A 14,451-nucleotide genomic window follows, 5' to 3' on the forward strand; every position below is an offset into this window, starting at 1 on the left:
GTGAAAATGTCAATTCTACCCAAAGCAATCTACAGATACAATGCAATCCCGATCCAAATTCCACCAGCATTTTTTAATGAGATGGAGAAACAAATCACCAACTTCATATGGAAAGGGAAGAGACCCCGAATAAATAAAGCATTACTTAAGAAGAAGAACAAAGTGGGAGGCCTTACACTACCTGATTTTAGGACCTGCTGTACTGCCACGGTAGTCAGGACAGCCTGGTATTGGTACAACAACAGATACATAGACCAATGGAACAGAGTTGAGAATCCAGATATAAGCTCATCCACCTATGAGCAGCTAGTATTTGACAAAGCCCCAAAGTCCATTAATTGGGGAAAAGACAGTCTCTTTAACAAATGGTGCTGGCATAATTGGATATCTATATGCAAAAAACTGAAACAAGACCCATATCTCACACCATGTACAAAAACTAACTCAAAATGGATCAAAGACTTAAATACAAAATCAAAAACTATAAAGATCATGGAAGAAAAAATAGAGACAATGCTAAGAGCCCTAATACACGGCATAAACATAAGTAACAATGCACAAGCACCAGAAGACAGACCAGATAAATGGGAGCTCCTAAAAATCAAACACTTATGCTCATCAAAAGACTTCACCAAAAGACTAAAAAGACAACCTACAGACTGGGAAAAAATTTTTGGCTACGACAAATCCAATCAGCATTTTATCTCTAAAATCTACAAGATACTGCAAAACCTCAACAGCAAAAAGACAAATAACCCAATTAAAAAATGGACAAAGGATATGAACAGGTACTTCACCAAAGAATATAGTCAGGCAGCTAGCAGACACATGAAGAAATGTTCACCATCATTAGCCATTAGAGAAATGCAGAACAAAACTACAATGAGATATCATCTCACCCCAACAAGGCTAGCATTAATCCAAAAAACACAAAATAACAAATGCTGGAGAGGTTGTGGAGAGACTGGAACACTTACACACTGTTGGTGGGAATGTAAAATGGTACAATCACTTTGGAAATCGATCTGGCACTTCCTTAAAAAGCCAGAAATAGAAGTATCATACGATCCAGCTATCCCGCTCCTTGGAATATATCCTAGAGAAACAAGACCCATCACACGAGTAGATATATGCACACCCATGTTCATCGCAGCACTGTTCACAACAGCAAAAAGCTGGAAGCATCCTAAGTGCCCGTTAATGGACAAATGGATATACAAACTATGGTATATCCACACAATGGAATATTAAACAACGATAAAGAACAATGATGAAGCTGTGAAACATCGTATAACTTGGGGGAAGCTGGAACTTATTATGTTGAGTGAATTTAGTCAGTCACAGAAGGACAAATACTGCATAAGACCACAATTATAAGAAGTCAAGAAAAGGTTTAAATACAGAAGAAAACATTCTTTGATGGTTACGGGGGTAGGGAGGGAGGGTGAGGGTTATTCACTAACTAGATAGTAGGTAAGAATCATCTTAGGTGAAGGGAAGGACAGCACACTACAGGGGAAGCCAGCACAACTGGGCTAAACCAAAGCTAAGAAGTTTCCTCAATACAATCAAATACTTTTGAGAGACACAGTAGCAGGCATGCGGGGTCTGGGGACCATGCTTTCAGCGAACATCTATGTCAATTGGCATAACAAAGGTTAATAAGAAAACGTTCTGCATCCTACTTTGGTGAGTGGCGTCTGGGGTCTTAAAAGCTTGCAAGCGGCCATCTAAGATGCATCAATTGGTCTCAACCACCTGGAGTAAAGGAGAATGAAGAACACCAAAGACACAAGGAAAGTATTAGCCCAAGAGACAGAATGGGCCACATAAACCAGAGACTTCATCAGCTTGAGACCAGGAGAACTAGATGGTGCCCGGCTACCACCAATGAACGTCCTGACAGGGAACACAACAGAGGGTCCCTGATGGAGCAGTAGAACGATGGGATGCAGAACTCAAATTCTAGTAAGAAGATCAGACTTAACGGTCTGAGACTGGAGGTGCCCCGGAAAGCATGGCCCCTGGTCTATCACCCCAGAACTAAAACAGCTTCCGAGGCCAACTCTTCAGACAGGGATTGGACTGGACTGTGGGACATAAAGTGATACTTGTGAAGAATGTGCCTCTTAGTCAATTAGATACAAGAGACCAAAGGGGCGGCTTCTGTCCAGAGGTGAGATGGGAAGGCAGAGAGAGTTAGGAGCTGGTTGAATGTTCATGGGGAATCAGGGGCAGAGGGGAAGAGTATGCTGTCACAGAATAAGGTGAGCTGTTGGGGTCTCATAACAATGTATGTTAAAAAAAAGAAAAAAAAATTCTGTATGGGAGACTAACTTGAAATGTAAACTTCATTTAATTACAATAAAAAAATTAAAACAATAAAAAAAATTCCAACAAAGAGAAGAATTACACCTGAAATCAGTTTTTTTATATTAATACAAAATGTAGCATAATGGATTTATGTAAAACATGGTACACCTGTAGAAGGAAAGAGCATCTAGTTTGTTTTAACAAGCATCAGGGTTTGAACAGTAGGAATAATCCTCCCCAAAGGTATTCCTATTAGAAGTCACTAGTATTTTTCAGATTTGGCCTTTCAAAATGCCCACTGCAGTTAAACATTTTTTTAAAATTTCTAACACTAGGATCACAATGACGGTAAAGCTTTTGCTTTCCCACCATCCTGAAACCAGAAAGCAATAATTTACAGATTAAATAATGCAAAATTGAAACAATGTAGAAAAAAGTTTAAAAAAAGAGCTAGATTTCCTTTAATTTATATAAATACTAGTAGAAACGGGAAAAACCAAATCATTTATGTATAATGACCTTGTAAGTTGGAATGATTTTTATACATTAGCTTTAAGATAGGTCAAATACACAGTCTTTAAAACATGAGTACCACAGGTGTTGTACTTCCTAATATTGTGGTATCAAAAACTACTATAAAAGTAATTGTTTCATTTGGAAAAAGAAAGTATTAGAAGCTAGACTGAGTTGTTTCCAAACCTTTTTGATTATGTACCTCATCAATATAAGATTTCTGAACATGTATTATCCCCCAACAGATAAATAACAAAAGTAGTGTAACAAATAGCTTTAATCATATATAGTTATAAAACATACACAAAAAATTTATCTTTTCTGATCACATCTAATTTTGCTTAAATACAATGTTCTCGTATTTTTCTTATCACCACAGTAAAAACGTTTATTGCTGCTATTATCCAGTGTTATGATAAACAAAGTATAGAAAATCTCAAGCAAAAAAGTTACATTCACCAAAGAAAATCTTCCTTCCTCCCTTCCTTCCTTTCTAAGACTACAACTAAGCTGATTCTCTATTATGATTCTTAAAGTTGTGAAGTTAAGGTAAATAATATTCTCTATTTAATAAATCTTACCATGTCCAATTTACTCCATGAAAACAGGCTGAAGGAGAAATGTCTGTACTTTTGGCAGCTTTCTAAAGATACTGTAAACATGAGTGATCACTTTTATAACTAAATGGTAAATATTTCTTGGCTTTAGAGAAACAAGCAAACTACACACAATTACTGACTTCCTAATACTTGATTGTTTTCTCCTTGCTATGTATAATTAGCTTCCCGTCCCCAAAAAAGCCCTGAACCAAAAATTTTAATATTTAGAGGATGAAAACAGGAAATTATATCTGAACCAAAAATTTTAATATTTAGAGGGTGAAAACAGGAAATTATATCTAATATTTCTCTTCATGTCACTACATCTCTGTATTATAATAAGGGACTAAATCCTGAAGTCAAGTCTAATGTCTTGATATACAATAAAATGGATAATTTCTGACATGACAACCCTTGTACTTCTGTCTCTCCACAAGAAGATGAAAGAAGCCAGCAGTACTTCTTTCCTTTTTCTATATGACAACCTTGAATATTTATAAAACTGTGTTTAACAACAAACGTTATATTGTTTAGGAGGAGTTGTGTGACTTTTGAAAAAGTGGTTTTAAAAGACTGTAATAATAATAAAGCTCAATACAGATTCAGAATCACATTCAACAATTTGGGAACAGAAAGTAAGATCCTTAACCTGATAAACGGTATCCATCAAAAAAAAACCTTGAATAAACAACATAGTTAATGATAAAATTTTAGAAGCATTTCCTTTAAAGTCAAGACAAAGAAGACCACGATCACTACTTCCATTCAAAGATATATTAAGAGCTCTTACCCAATCTAACAAAAGAAAAAAAAGGTTATAAGGACTGGAAAAAAATAAAATTGTCAATATTTGCAAAAAATATGACAGCTAATATAGAAGATACATGAGAATCTATAAACCACTGAGACAAGCAAATAAAAAAGTTTAGAAAGATTGCTGAATATTTATTAAATGTAATTAAAGATAATCTCATTTACAATAGTAACAAAAACTATACTATATCCAGGAATAAATCTAAAAAAAACTGGAAAGGACTTTTATAGAGAATGTTACAGAATTTTATTGGAGGGCATAAAATGAGACTTAAATGAATGAAGAGATATAAAAAGAGTAACAGTACCTAATACTTACTGAGTGTTTACTATATGCCAGGTCGTAAGTGCTTTTACTTTTGTTAACTCATTTATCTTTGCATTTTACAGGTTATCATTATCTATATTTTATCGATGAGAAAACTAAGGCAGAATGAGTTTGCCCAAGATCACAGCACTGGTAAGTGGCAGGTCTGGATCCAAATCCAGGAAGTCTGCCTCCAGAGTCCAACCTTTTTACCACGAAGGCTCAATATTGTAAACACATAAATTATTCTCAAATTAATTTATAAATTCAAAGTAATTCAAATCAAAAGCCTCTGAGGATTTTCTTGGAGTTAGACAAGCTAATACTAAATTTCAAATGGAATAATACTGAGTCTAGAATATAACAACATTTTTAAAAAGAAAAAGAAGGATAAGGACTCACCCTATCAGGTACCAAAACATATAAAACTACAGTAAATAAAATAAATGTTGTATCAGTGCAGGTGCAGACTAAATGGATTAGAGTCCAGAAATATTCAACATATACTGGAAACAATATATGATAGAAATGGCATTATTAATCAGTGGGGAAACAGTGTAATATCCAACAAGTGATCATGGGAAATTTAGTTAACAATGTATATTATGTATCATGTATATGTAAGTTTATGTGTGTCTATATACACATGTATTATTATATACACACACATATATATATATTTGCATGTGTGTCTGTGTGTGTGTATATATGTATATATATACACGTACATATATTTGAAGCCCTGGTGGTGCAGTGGTTAAGAGCTTGGCTGTTAACCAAAATGGTGACAGTTCAAATCCAGCAGGCACTCCTTGGAAACCCTATCGGGCAGTTCTACTCTGTCCTACAGGGTCGCTATATGCTATATAAATGTGTGTGAGTGTGTGTGTGTATTCATATACATATATATACACACACATATATAGTTAGATCCCTACTTTCACAACATACATAATAGCAAATTTGAGATAAATTAAAGACCTAACTGTAAATATAAAATGTTAAAACTATTAGAAATAATAAGAAGGTATCTTTATGACTTTAGGATAGGAAAAAAATGTATTTAAACAGGTCACAGAAAGCACAAATCTGACAATTTAATTAATTTAGCTTTATAAAAAGAGATACCGTCATGAAACTAAAAGAGGTAACACAATAGGGAGGGGTTGTAATATATATTATCTACAAAGGATTGGTATCAAGAGGATATTAAAACATCTCTCAAATACATAATAAGACTTTCAATACAATAGAAAATAGGCAAAGGATACAAACAAGTAACAGAAAATCCAAAAATCTAATAAATATATGAAATATATGAATATGAATATATTCAACTTCAGTAATATTCAAAGAAGTATAAACTAAAACAATAAAACTATATTTCGTTTCCCAACGATTGTTATTATATAAAGCCTGACCACATAAATGCTGGAGAAGACATGCAAAAACAAGAATTCTCATGCACCATCCTGGTGGCAAAATGGTTAAGAGCTCAGGCTGCTAACAAAAAGGTCAGCAGTTCAAATCCACTGGCCGCTCCTTGGAAACCCTATGGGGCAGTTCTACCCTGTCCTATAGGGTTACTATGAGTCGGAACTGACTCAAAGGCAATGGGTTTTTTACTAGTAGAAATGTAAACCAATACGATCACTTTGAAAGCAATCTGGCAAACACTTTCAAAATATTCATACCTTATGGCCAGTGATTATGCTTTTAGGTATATAACCTAGAGCAGAGGTCAGCAAACTAGGGCCTGCTGGCCATCTGTTTTAGTAAATTAAATTTTATCGAAGCACAGCGATGCCCATTTGTTTACGTATTGCCTACAGCTGCTTTCTCACTACAAAGGGAGGACTGAGTAGTTGTGACAATAGACCATATGGCCTACAAAGCCTAAATATTATATGACCCTTTAAGAAAAAGATTGCTAACCTTTTACCTAGAGAAACTCTTGCACATGTGTACAAGACACAGTAAGTAGGTTTATCAGTTATTTTTAACAATGAAAAATTATAAATAACCTAAATGTCCATAAACTAAGGAAAGAATAAACTATATTAGAAGTCATAGGGTAATACAGAATCAATCCACCAATCCCCACTCCCCAGAAGGAAGCTCTATTAACAACTTGATGTACATTCTTCCAATCTTTGCTTATGTGCAAAGGAGAGTAGCAATCACTACAGTAGGTGCCCAAATACTTGAATAAATAAAGTAGTAAATACAGAGATACCAAACTGTTAACAGAGGTTACCTCTAGAAACTAAAAATCTCACACAGGCATGAGCAACAACGGATTTTGTTTGCATTTCCCTAAACTGTGTAATTATTCCGTACATAATTTTTAACTGTTATTAAAAAAACAGGCTTGTCTTTTTCTTATCTATAGGAATTCTTATATTTTAGGGATATTAACCTTTACCCTTTATGTACTGCAAGTATCTTCCCTTTATCTTTTGTGGGATGAAATGTTTTAAAATTTTATGAAATAAATTCTAACTTTTTTTTTCCTGTATGGCTTTTGAGTTTCCACTCTCACTTAAGAAGGCCCTGATTGTCCCATATTTTCTTCGAATAATTTTTAGTATCAATCTGGAATTTTTCTTGTATAAATTGCAAGGTAAGGGTCCAATTAATTTCTCTTCTTCCAAGTAGACTGCTACTGTTGTTGGGTGCTAACGAGTCAATTTCAACTCATAGTAATCCCACGTGACAGAGCAGACCTGTCCCATAGTTGTGTCTTTTATCATTTATTTACCATTTTTCCCAACATTTCTAATGTAGCTTTTCTGTTACAAGTATTATAAATATACATTGTAGCTATATAACTATACAGATATAGGCAGATAGGCAGACATCTACCTGTATATAACTACAGATAATAATTATAGCTATATAACAATGTAATTAGTCTATTCCATTTGCCTACCTCCATGCCTGCCACAAGGAGCCCTGGTGGCACAGTGATTAAAGCGCTCAGTTGCCAACCAATGGATCTGTGATTAGAATCCCCCAGCCACTCCATGGGAGAAAGATGTGGTAGTCTGCTTCCATAGAGATTACAGCCTTGGAAACCCTATGGGGGCAGTTCCACTCTGTCCTTCAGGGTAGCTATGAGTCAGAACGGACTTGACGGCAATGCGTTTTGTTTGGTTTTATTCCTGCTACTTTCATACTATTATTATCTCAACATCTTTGCAGTAAATTTTGACAAATGGAAGATAAATCACCACCCATTATGCTTTCTTTCCTAAATATTTTTGGAAATTATGGCAATATTTATTCTTCAATATAAACTTTAGAATTATTTCTCCAAGGTCGAAAGAAATTAAGATTATATTGGAATTGTATTATATTTATATATTAATTTAAGAAGGACAGACATTTTTAGGATATTAAAGTCTTCTCATCCAGGTTTCTCCATTAAGGTTATATTTTGTGTCCTTGAGCAATCTTGTATTTTTCTTCATGTAGGTATTTTCGAGGTATTTTAAAGCTTTTGGTTAATGTGAATAGGTCCTCCAACCCCTATTTCCACTTTTAAGTGGTGGTTATTACTAGATAGAGAAAAGTTACCAATTTAAAAATTTTTTTTTTTTTAATTATTCATTTTTAGGTGGTAGTTATCGCAAGTAAAGAAGAACTACTGATTTTTTTGGTAGTTGATCTCAACTTAATTACTTATTATTATCTTACTAAATTCTCTTATTAGTTTAAATATTTTTTTGGTTCATTCTTTAGGGCTTTTCCAGGAAACAACCTACCATTTACATCTAATGATTATTTGGTCTCTTCTAGTATTTATACCACTCATTTTATTTTCCTAACTGCCTGAGTGGAGCCTCCAAAATAATGTCAAGTAAATGATGACAGCAAGTACCCCAATCATATTAATGATTGCAATGGGAATAATTCCATTATTTTCTCAAAACAATACGGTTTGCTTCTGGTTTCTGGTTTATTATTAAAACAAACAAACAAACAAATCCACAGAAGCCATTGCTGTCAAGTTGATTCTGACTCATAACATTCCTACAGGACAGTGTAAAAGTGCCCTATAGAGTTTACAAGGAGCAGCTGGTGCATTTGAACTGCTGATCTTTTGGTTAGCAGCTAAATGCTTAACCACTACACCATTCTTTTTTTCTTGTGGCCTCAGGTCCTCCTGAGATCCCTTTCCCAGTCCAACAGCTGGTGGTTCTTGTTTTACTTGTTGAGTCATGCAAGCACGAAGTTGGGAGGGAAAGGAGTTCTCCGGCCACTGTATTTCCATTATTCTACTATCTTCTTATTTTTAACAGCTCTACACGACTGTTTTAATAATTTATTTAATAATGCCCTTAATGATGGATTTAAGTCATCTTCTTTTTTTCTGTCTCACAAATAATGCTACAATGAATATCATAAGATATATATATCTTGTACTCTAAGAAAAATACATATATTTTTTAATTTTTATTGTTCTTTAGGTGAAAGTTTACAGCTCAATTTAGTTTCTCATTCAAAAATTTATACACGTATTGTTTTGTGACATTGGTTGCAATTCCCACAATCTGACAGAACCCTCCTCCTTTCCACCCTGGATTCCCATGCCCATTTGGTCTCATATATTTGACTGAACTAAGAAGCACGTTCCTCACGTGTTGTTTGTTTTATAGGCCTGTCTAATCTTTGTCTGAAAAGTGGGCTTCGGGAGTAGTTTCGGTTCTGAGTTGGCAGTGTCCAGGGGACATAGTTTCGGGGGCTCCTCCAGTCTCTGTCAGACAAGTAAGCCTGGTCTTTTTTTGTGAATCTGAACTATGTTCTACGTTTTTCTCCTGCTCTGTCCAGAACCCTCTACTGTGATCCCTATCAGAGTAGTTGGTGGTGGTAGCCACGAACCATCTAATTCTTCTGGGTTCAGGCTGGTGAAAGCTGTGGTTTATACAGTCCTTTAGTCCTTTGGTCTAATATTTTCCTTGTGTCTTTGGTTTTCTTTATTTTCCTTTGCTCCAGACAGGATGAGACCAATAGATGTATCTTGGATGGCTGCTCACAAGCTTTTAGAACATTTTCTTGATGAACTATGTCATGAAAACTGACCTAGAGGTCCCTCAAGAGTACGGTCCCCAGCCCTCAGCCCCAGCAACTTGGTCCCTCAGGGTCTTTGGATGTGTCTAGGAAACGTCTATGACTTTGCCCTGGTGGAGCTGTGCTGACTTCCCCTATATTTTGTGTTGTCTTTTCCTTCACCAAAGTTGACACTCGTCTACTATCTAGTTAGTGATCTCCCCTCTCTATCCCTCCTCACCCTCATAACAATCAAAGAATATTTTTTTCTGTGTGTAAACCCTGAGTTTTTATAATAGTGGTCTCATACAATATTTGTCTTCTGTGATTGACTTATTTCACTCAGGATAATGCCCTCCAGACTCATCCACGTTGTGAGATGTTTTGTGGATTCACCGTTGTTCTTATCGCTGTGTAGTATTCCGTTGTGTGTATGTACCATAATTTGCTTATCCATTCATCTGTTGTTGATGGGCACTTAGGTTGTTTCCATATTTTGTTATTGTGAATAGTGCTGAAATGAACATGGGTGTGCATACGTCTATTCGTGTGATGGCTCTTATTTCTCTAGGATACATTCCTTGGACTGGGACTGCTGGATCATATGGTATTTCTACTTCTAGCTTTTTAAGGAGGCGTCATATTGTTCTCCATAGTGGTTGTACCATTTTACATTTCCACCAGCAGTGCGTAAGAGTTCCAGTCTCCCCACAACCTCTCCAACATTTATTATTTTTCATTAGTGCCAGTATTGTTGGGGTGAGATGGTATCTCACTATAGTTTTGATTTGCATTTCTCTAATGGCTAATGAACTCCAGCATTTCCTCATGTGTCTGTTAGCCGCCTGAATGTCTTCTTTGGTGAGAAAGTAATTATTTCTATAGCACATATTCCTAGGAGTCCTACAGAATTACTGGGTCAGAGTGTACAGGCATTTTAATGTTGACAGTACCACACTATCCTTCACAATGTACCAATTTATTTTTAGGACAACAGGGTAGTTCAGTGTTCTTCCTCCCCCACCTTCACCAATACTGCCTGTCATCAAACTTTAAAGTTTTTTCCAGTATGATAGATAAAAAACAAAACAAAACAAAAAGTGTACCCTATTTTATGTCACATTTCCCTGATGACTAGTGACATTTAAGCATCTTCTCACAATTGTTTATTAACCATTTGTTCTTATTTTGTGATGAGAGTATGTATTCACATCTTCTATTTTGCTATTTGGTTGTCTTGCTTTCAACTGACTTGTAGGCACTCCTTATATAATTAGAGTTATTAACTCCTTGTTATATATGCTACAAATAGTTCCACTGTTTGCCTTTTTACCGTATTTACAGTATTTCTTTAACCTTAAACTTCACATGGCCACTTCCAAAATAAATGAATGCTTGTCATTTCTCAAAATATGGAATAAGATTTTCTTAGAATATTTACTACTAAAAATGAAAAACACTATACTCTAGGATAACAAAAATTACTGTATTAGCACATATCTGAACAAAATGGCCAAGAAAAGGCTCAAGTTAATCACTTTTCTAGGATATAGATTAAACTGTCTTGAATATAGCTACTTATATTTGTACAGGATAAGAATTTTCAAATCTACTGTCTTATTTTGTTCCTTAAGGATTTCTAAAAACAAACCCATTAATGGAAAAACTAACCTCCCTATATAGTATTTCAGACAGTCACATAAAAAAATACACATTCATATAAACCAAAGTAATATTTCTCATAGTTTTTCTAGAGACAAGCCTATAGATAACTGCCTGACATTTAAAAATAATTCCAAGTAAATCTCTGAGGTTACAATTACTAAATATAAAATAAATAATAAATACAAAATAAATTTGGGGGCATTCTTTATATACTCGTTTCTAATTCTTAGTTATACGGTGGTAAATATCTCCTCCCGGACGGAAAGCTGCTGGTAGGGAATCCAAGAGAAAGGACAGTGTTGACATGTCGTGGGGTTGTTAGGGTTGTTAACCACTGTCACAGGGCAATATGTGTACTAACTGTTTAATGAGAAACTATTCTGTTCTGTAAATCTTCATCTAAAGTACAAAAAAAAAAAATTATCTATGTGAGATCAAATTGACAACAGGAACTCAAAAGGTTTGATGGGAAGCTTAGGGGGCAGTGAGTTGAAGATAATGGTGATGGAATAATTTGGAAAAGGATAGTGAGAATAGCAGCACAACTGGAAGAATGTAATCAATGTCACTGAACTGTACATGTAGAAATTTTTGAAATGGTGTATCTCTGGCTATGTATATTTTCACCAAAAAAGAAAAAAGGTTCTCCAAGGTCGAGAAGGGAGAGTGTTGACATGTTGTGGGGTTGTTAACCAATGTCACAAAACAATATGCATACTGACTGTGTAATGAGAAACTATTTGTTCTGTAAACCCTCACCTGAAGTACAATAAAAAAAGATTAAAGAAAGAAAAAAAAAAAAAAATTCCTCCCAATTTGTAAGTTGACCTTTTCACTTTCTTTAAGGTAGCTGATGAAGATAAACTCTTAATATAATCAAATTTAGCAATCTTTTCTTTTATAATTAATGTTTTATGTCTTGTTTAAGGAATCATTTTCTACCCCAATAGCAGAAAGATATTAATGGATACTTTCTACTGAAAGTTTTGAAGTTTTATTTTTGACATTAAAGTTCTTAATCTATCTGTATGGGATAGGGACAAGAGGAAAGTAAGAAAAAATAATATATTATATATACATACTATAAACATGAAAACTGATACACACATTAAGCCTCAGTCTCACTGTGAAACTAATGGATCTAGGCTATGAAGTACATCACGGTATTGGCATTTAAGTATCACGGTAGTCTACCACCATACTCCTGCAAAAATAGAATATACATTATTTTCAGGAAGCTACCACATAAAAGCTAAAGACTATACTTTGAGGTGTGTAAAATATTCTATGTTAGTGATTTTAAAACTATGAAGTAAAACAATCGGTGTTGGTGAGGTTGTAGAGAAACAGAAACCCCCATCCATTGCTGGTGGAATGTAAAATGGTCTGGCCACTGTGGAAAAGTTTGGCAGTTCCTCAAAAAACTGAACATAGAACTACCATATGGCCTAGCTATTCCACTCTTAGGTATATATACCTAAGAGACTTGAAAGCAGCAACATGAACAGACATATGTACATCAATGGTCACTGCAGCACTTTCAACAAAAGCCAAAAGGTTGAAACAACCAAAATGTCCATCAACAGATGAATGGATAAATAAAATGTGGTATATATGTACAATAAAATATTACTCAGCCATAAAGAGAAATGAAGTCCTAATACATATAACAACATGGATGAACCTTGAAAACATTATGCCAAGTGAAATTTGTCAAGTCACAAAAGGGCAAACACTATATAATCTCACTTATATGAAATAAGCAAATACATAGAAATCAAAAATAATTAAGGAGACGGGGGAATTTTTGCTCGGGGGCAGTGAGTTTATGTTAATGAAATAATTTTTAAATGGACAGCGAGAATGGTTACACAGCCTGAAGAATGTAATCAGCGTTACTGAATTATGCATGTAGAAATTGTTGAATTGGCATATGTTTTGTTGTGTCTATTTTCACCATATTAACATAAAAAAAAAAAAAAAACTGAACTTTTTCAGAATACAAAATAGTATTTTACCATACATAGAAATGTAGGTTCTCCCTTTTATTTGCATATTTACTTAAAGTAAAATTTTCAGATACTGTTTTCCTACCAGTTTGTCCCAAAGGCTAAAACAAAAAATCCCCAAGCTTGCTTTGAAACAGACAGGGCAGTCAGTAAAGCTTCTTCAAGCGTTAAAAAAAAAAGTCAGTCAGTCACATAGTTGTATGAACATAAAAGGGTTACATTCAATAACAAATAAAAATGCTTGACAAACGGCAAAGTTAGTATTTTTTCTTGACATTAGTTGTGGACAGAAATATGGGAGTTGTTCTCCATCTAACTCATCTCTTCTCTCCTAATGTTCTCTTTACGTGTTTCCTTTCCACTTTCCTTGAATTAGGGCTGCCTTTTTTTTTTTTTTTTTTTTAAGTGAGTGACTTGAAGAGCAGTGAAATATTCTGAATGTTATCACACATCCTTAGATTACTGGGAGTAAAAACCTCAAGGAAAGCTGAAGTTACTTATCAGGTACCAACACACCAGCATCTAACTTCTTCTCCCTCTTCCAATTCCAGAGCAAATAAGAACTGTATCAGAAGAAATGAAATATGGTGGAGGTAGAATTATGTGACTATTGGTTATGCTGCTCAACAGCCAGGGTAAATTATTCTTATTTTGAGATAGTACCTAAGTGAAGATAGAGTTATAAATATCTTTTAAAACAAAATTTAATCTATGTTAATGGAACTATAATTCGTATCTATTAGCTCTTCCCTAGCTGGTGCTGTTTCACACTTTTAAAACAAATAAGTTACCTGTGCTCGTTTTTCCATATCCTGGCAAGTACCTAGTTGTTCTTCCATTGCAACTCTGATTTGCCTTGCTTCATATTCCAATTGCCTTCTGGTCATATCTGTTTGTAAAGAAAACTAAAACCACAAATAAAATAAAAATTTAGCATCTCATCCGTGTTTGTGTGTTTATTGGTAAAAACCAAAAGGAAAATGAATAAGCAAATTTGTAAGTCACAGTACCTGAGGAAATTATTTTTTACTCCAACGAGTCTTAAAACTTGATTATAGGTGCTATGCTCAGTCTGGGTACCGGATGTGAAACACAGAATTGAATCACTTTTATTGCCCCATTGTCACAACTGCCTTTAATTAAGTTGAACTATTTCATTCAAAATATATAATACTGAATA

General features: G+C 34.6%; 1 protein-coding gene across 6 annotated transcripts in view; it reads right to left on the reverse strand.

Moving 5' to 3' along the window:
- APC (APC regulator of WNT signaling pathway) overlaps nucleotides 1–14,451 on the reverse strand; it is a 152,217-nt gene that overhangs the window by 59,259 nt on the left and 78,507 nt on the right. For all 6 annotated transcript variants that reach the window (XM_023731973.1, XM_023731975.1, XM_023731971.1 and 3 more), the window contains one exon: nucleotides 14,063–14,176. In XM_023731973.1, coding sequence (XP_023587741.1) covers nucleotides 14,063–14,176 — 114 coding nt within the window. The remainder of the gene's footprint in view (nucleotides 1–14,062; nucleotides 14,177–14,451) is intronic.

This window comes from Trichechus manatus, unplaced genomic scaffold (assembly GCF_000243295.1).
Source record: "Trichechus manatus latirostris isolate Lorelei unplaced genomic scaffold, TriManLat1.0 scaffold00047, whole genome shotgun sequence".
NCBI classification, from domain to species: Eukaryota; Metazoa; Chordata; class Mammalia; order Sirenia; family Trichechidae; genus Trichechus; species Trichechus manatus.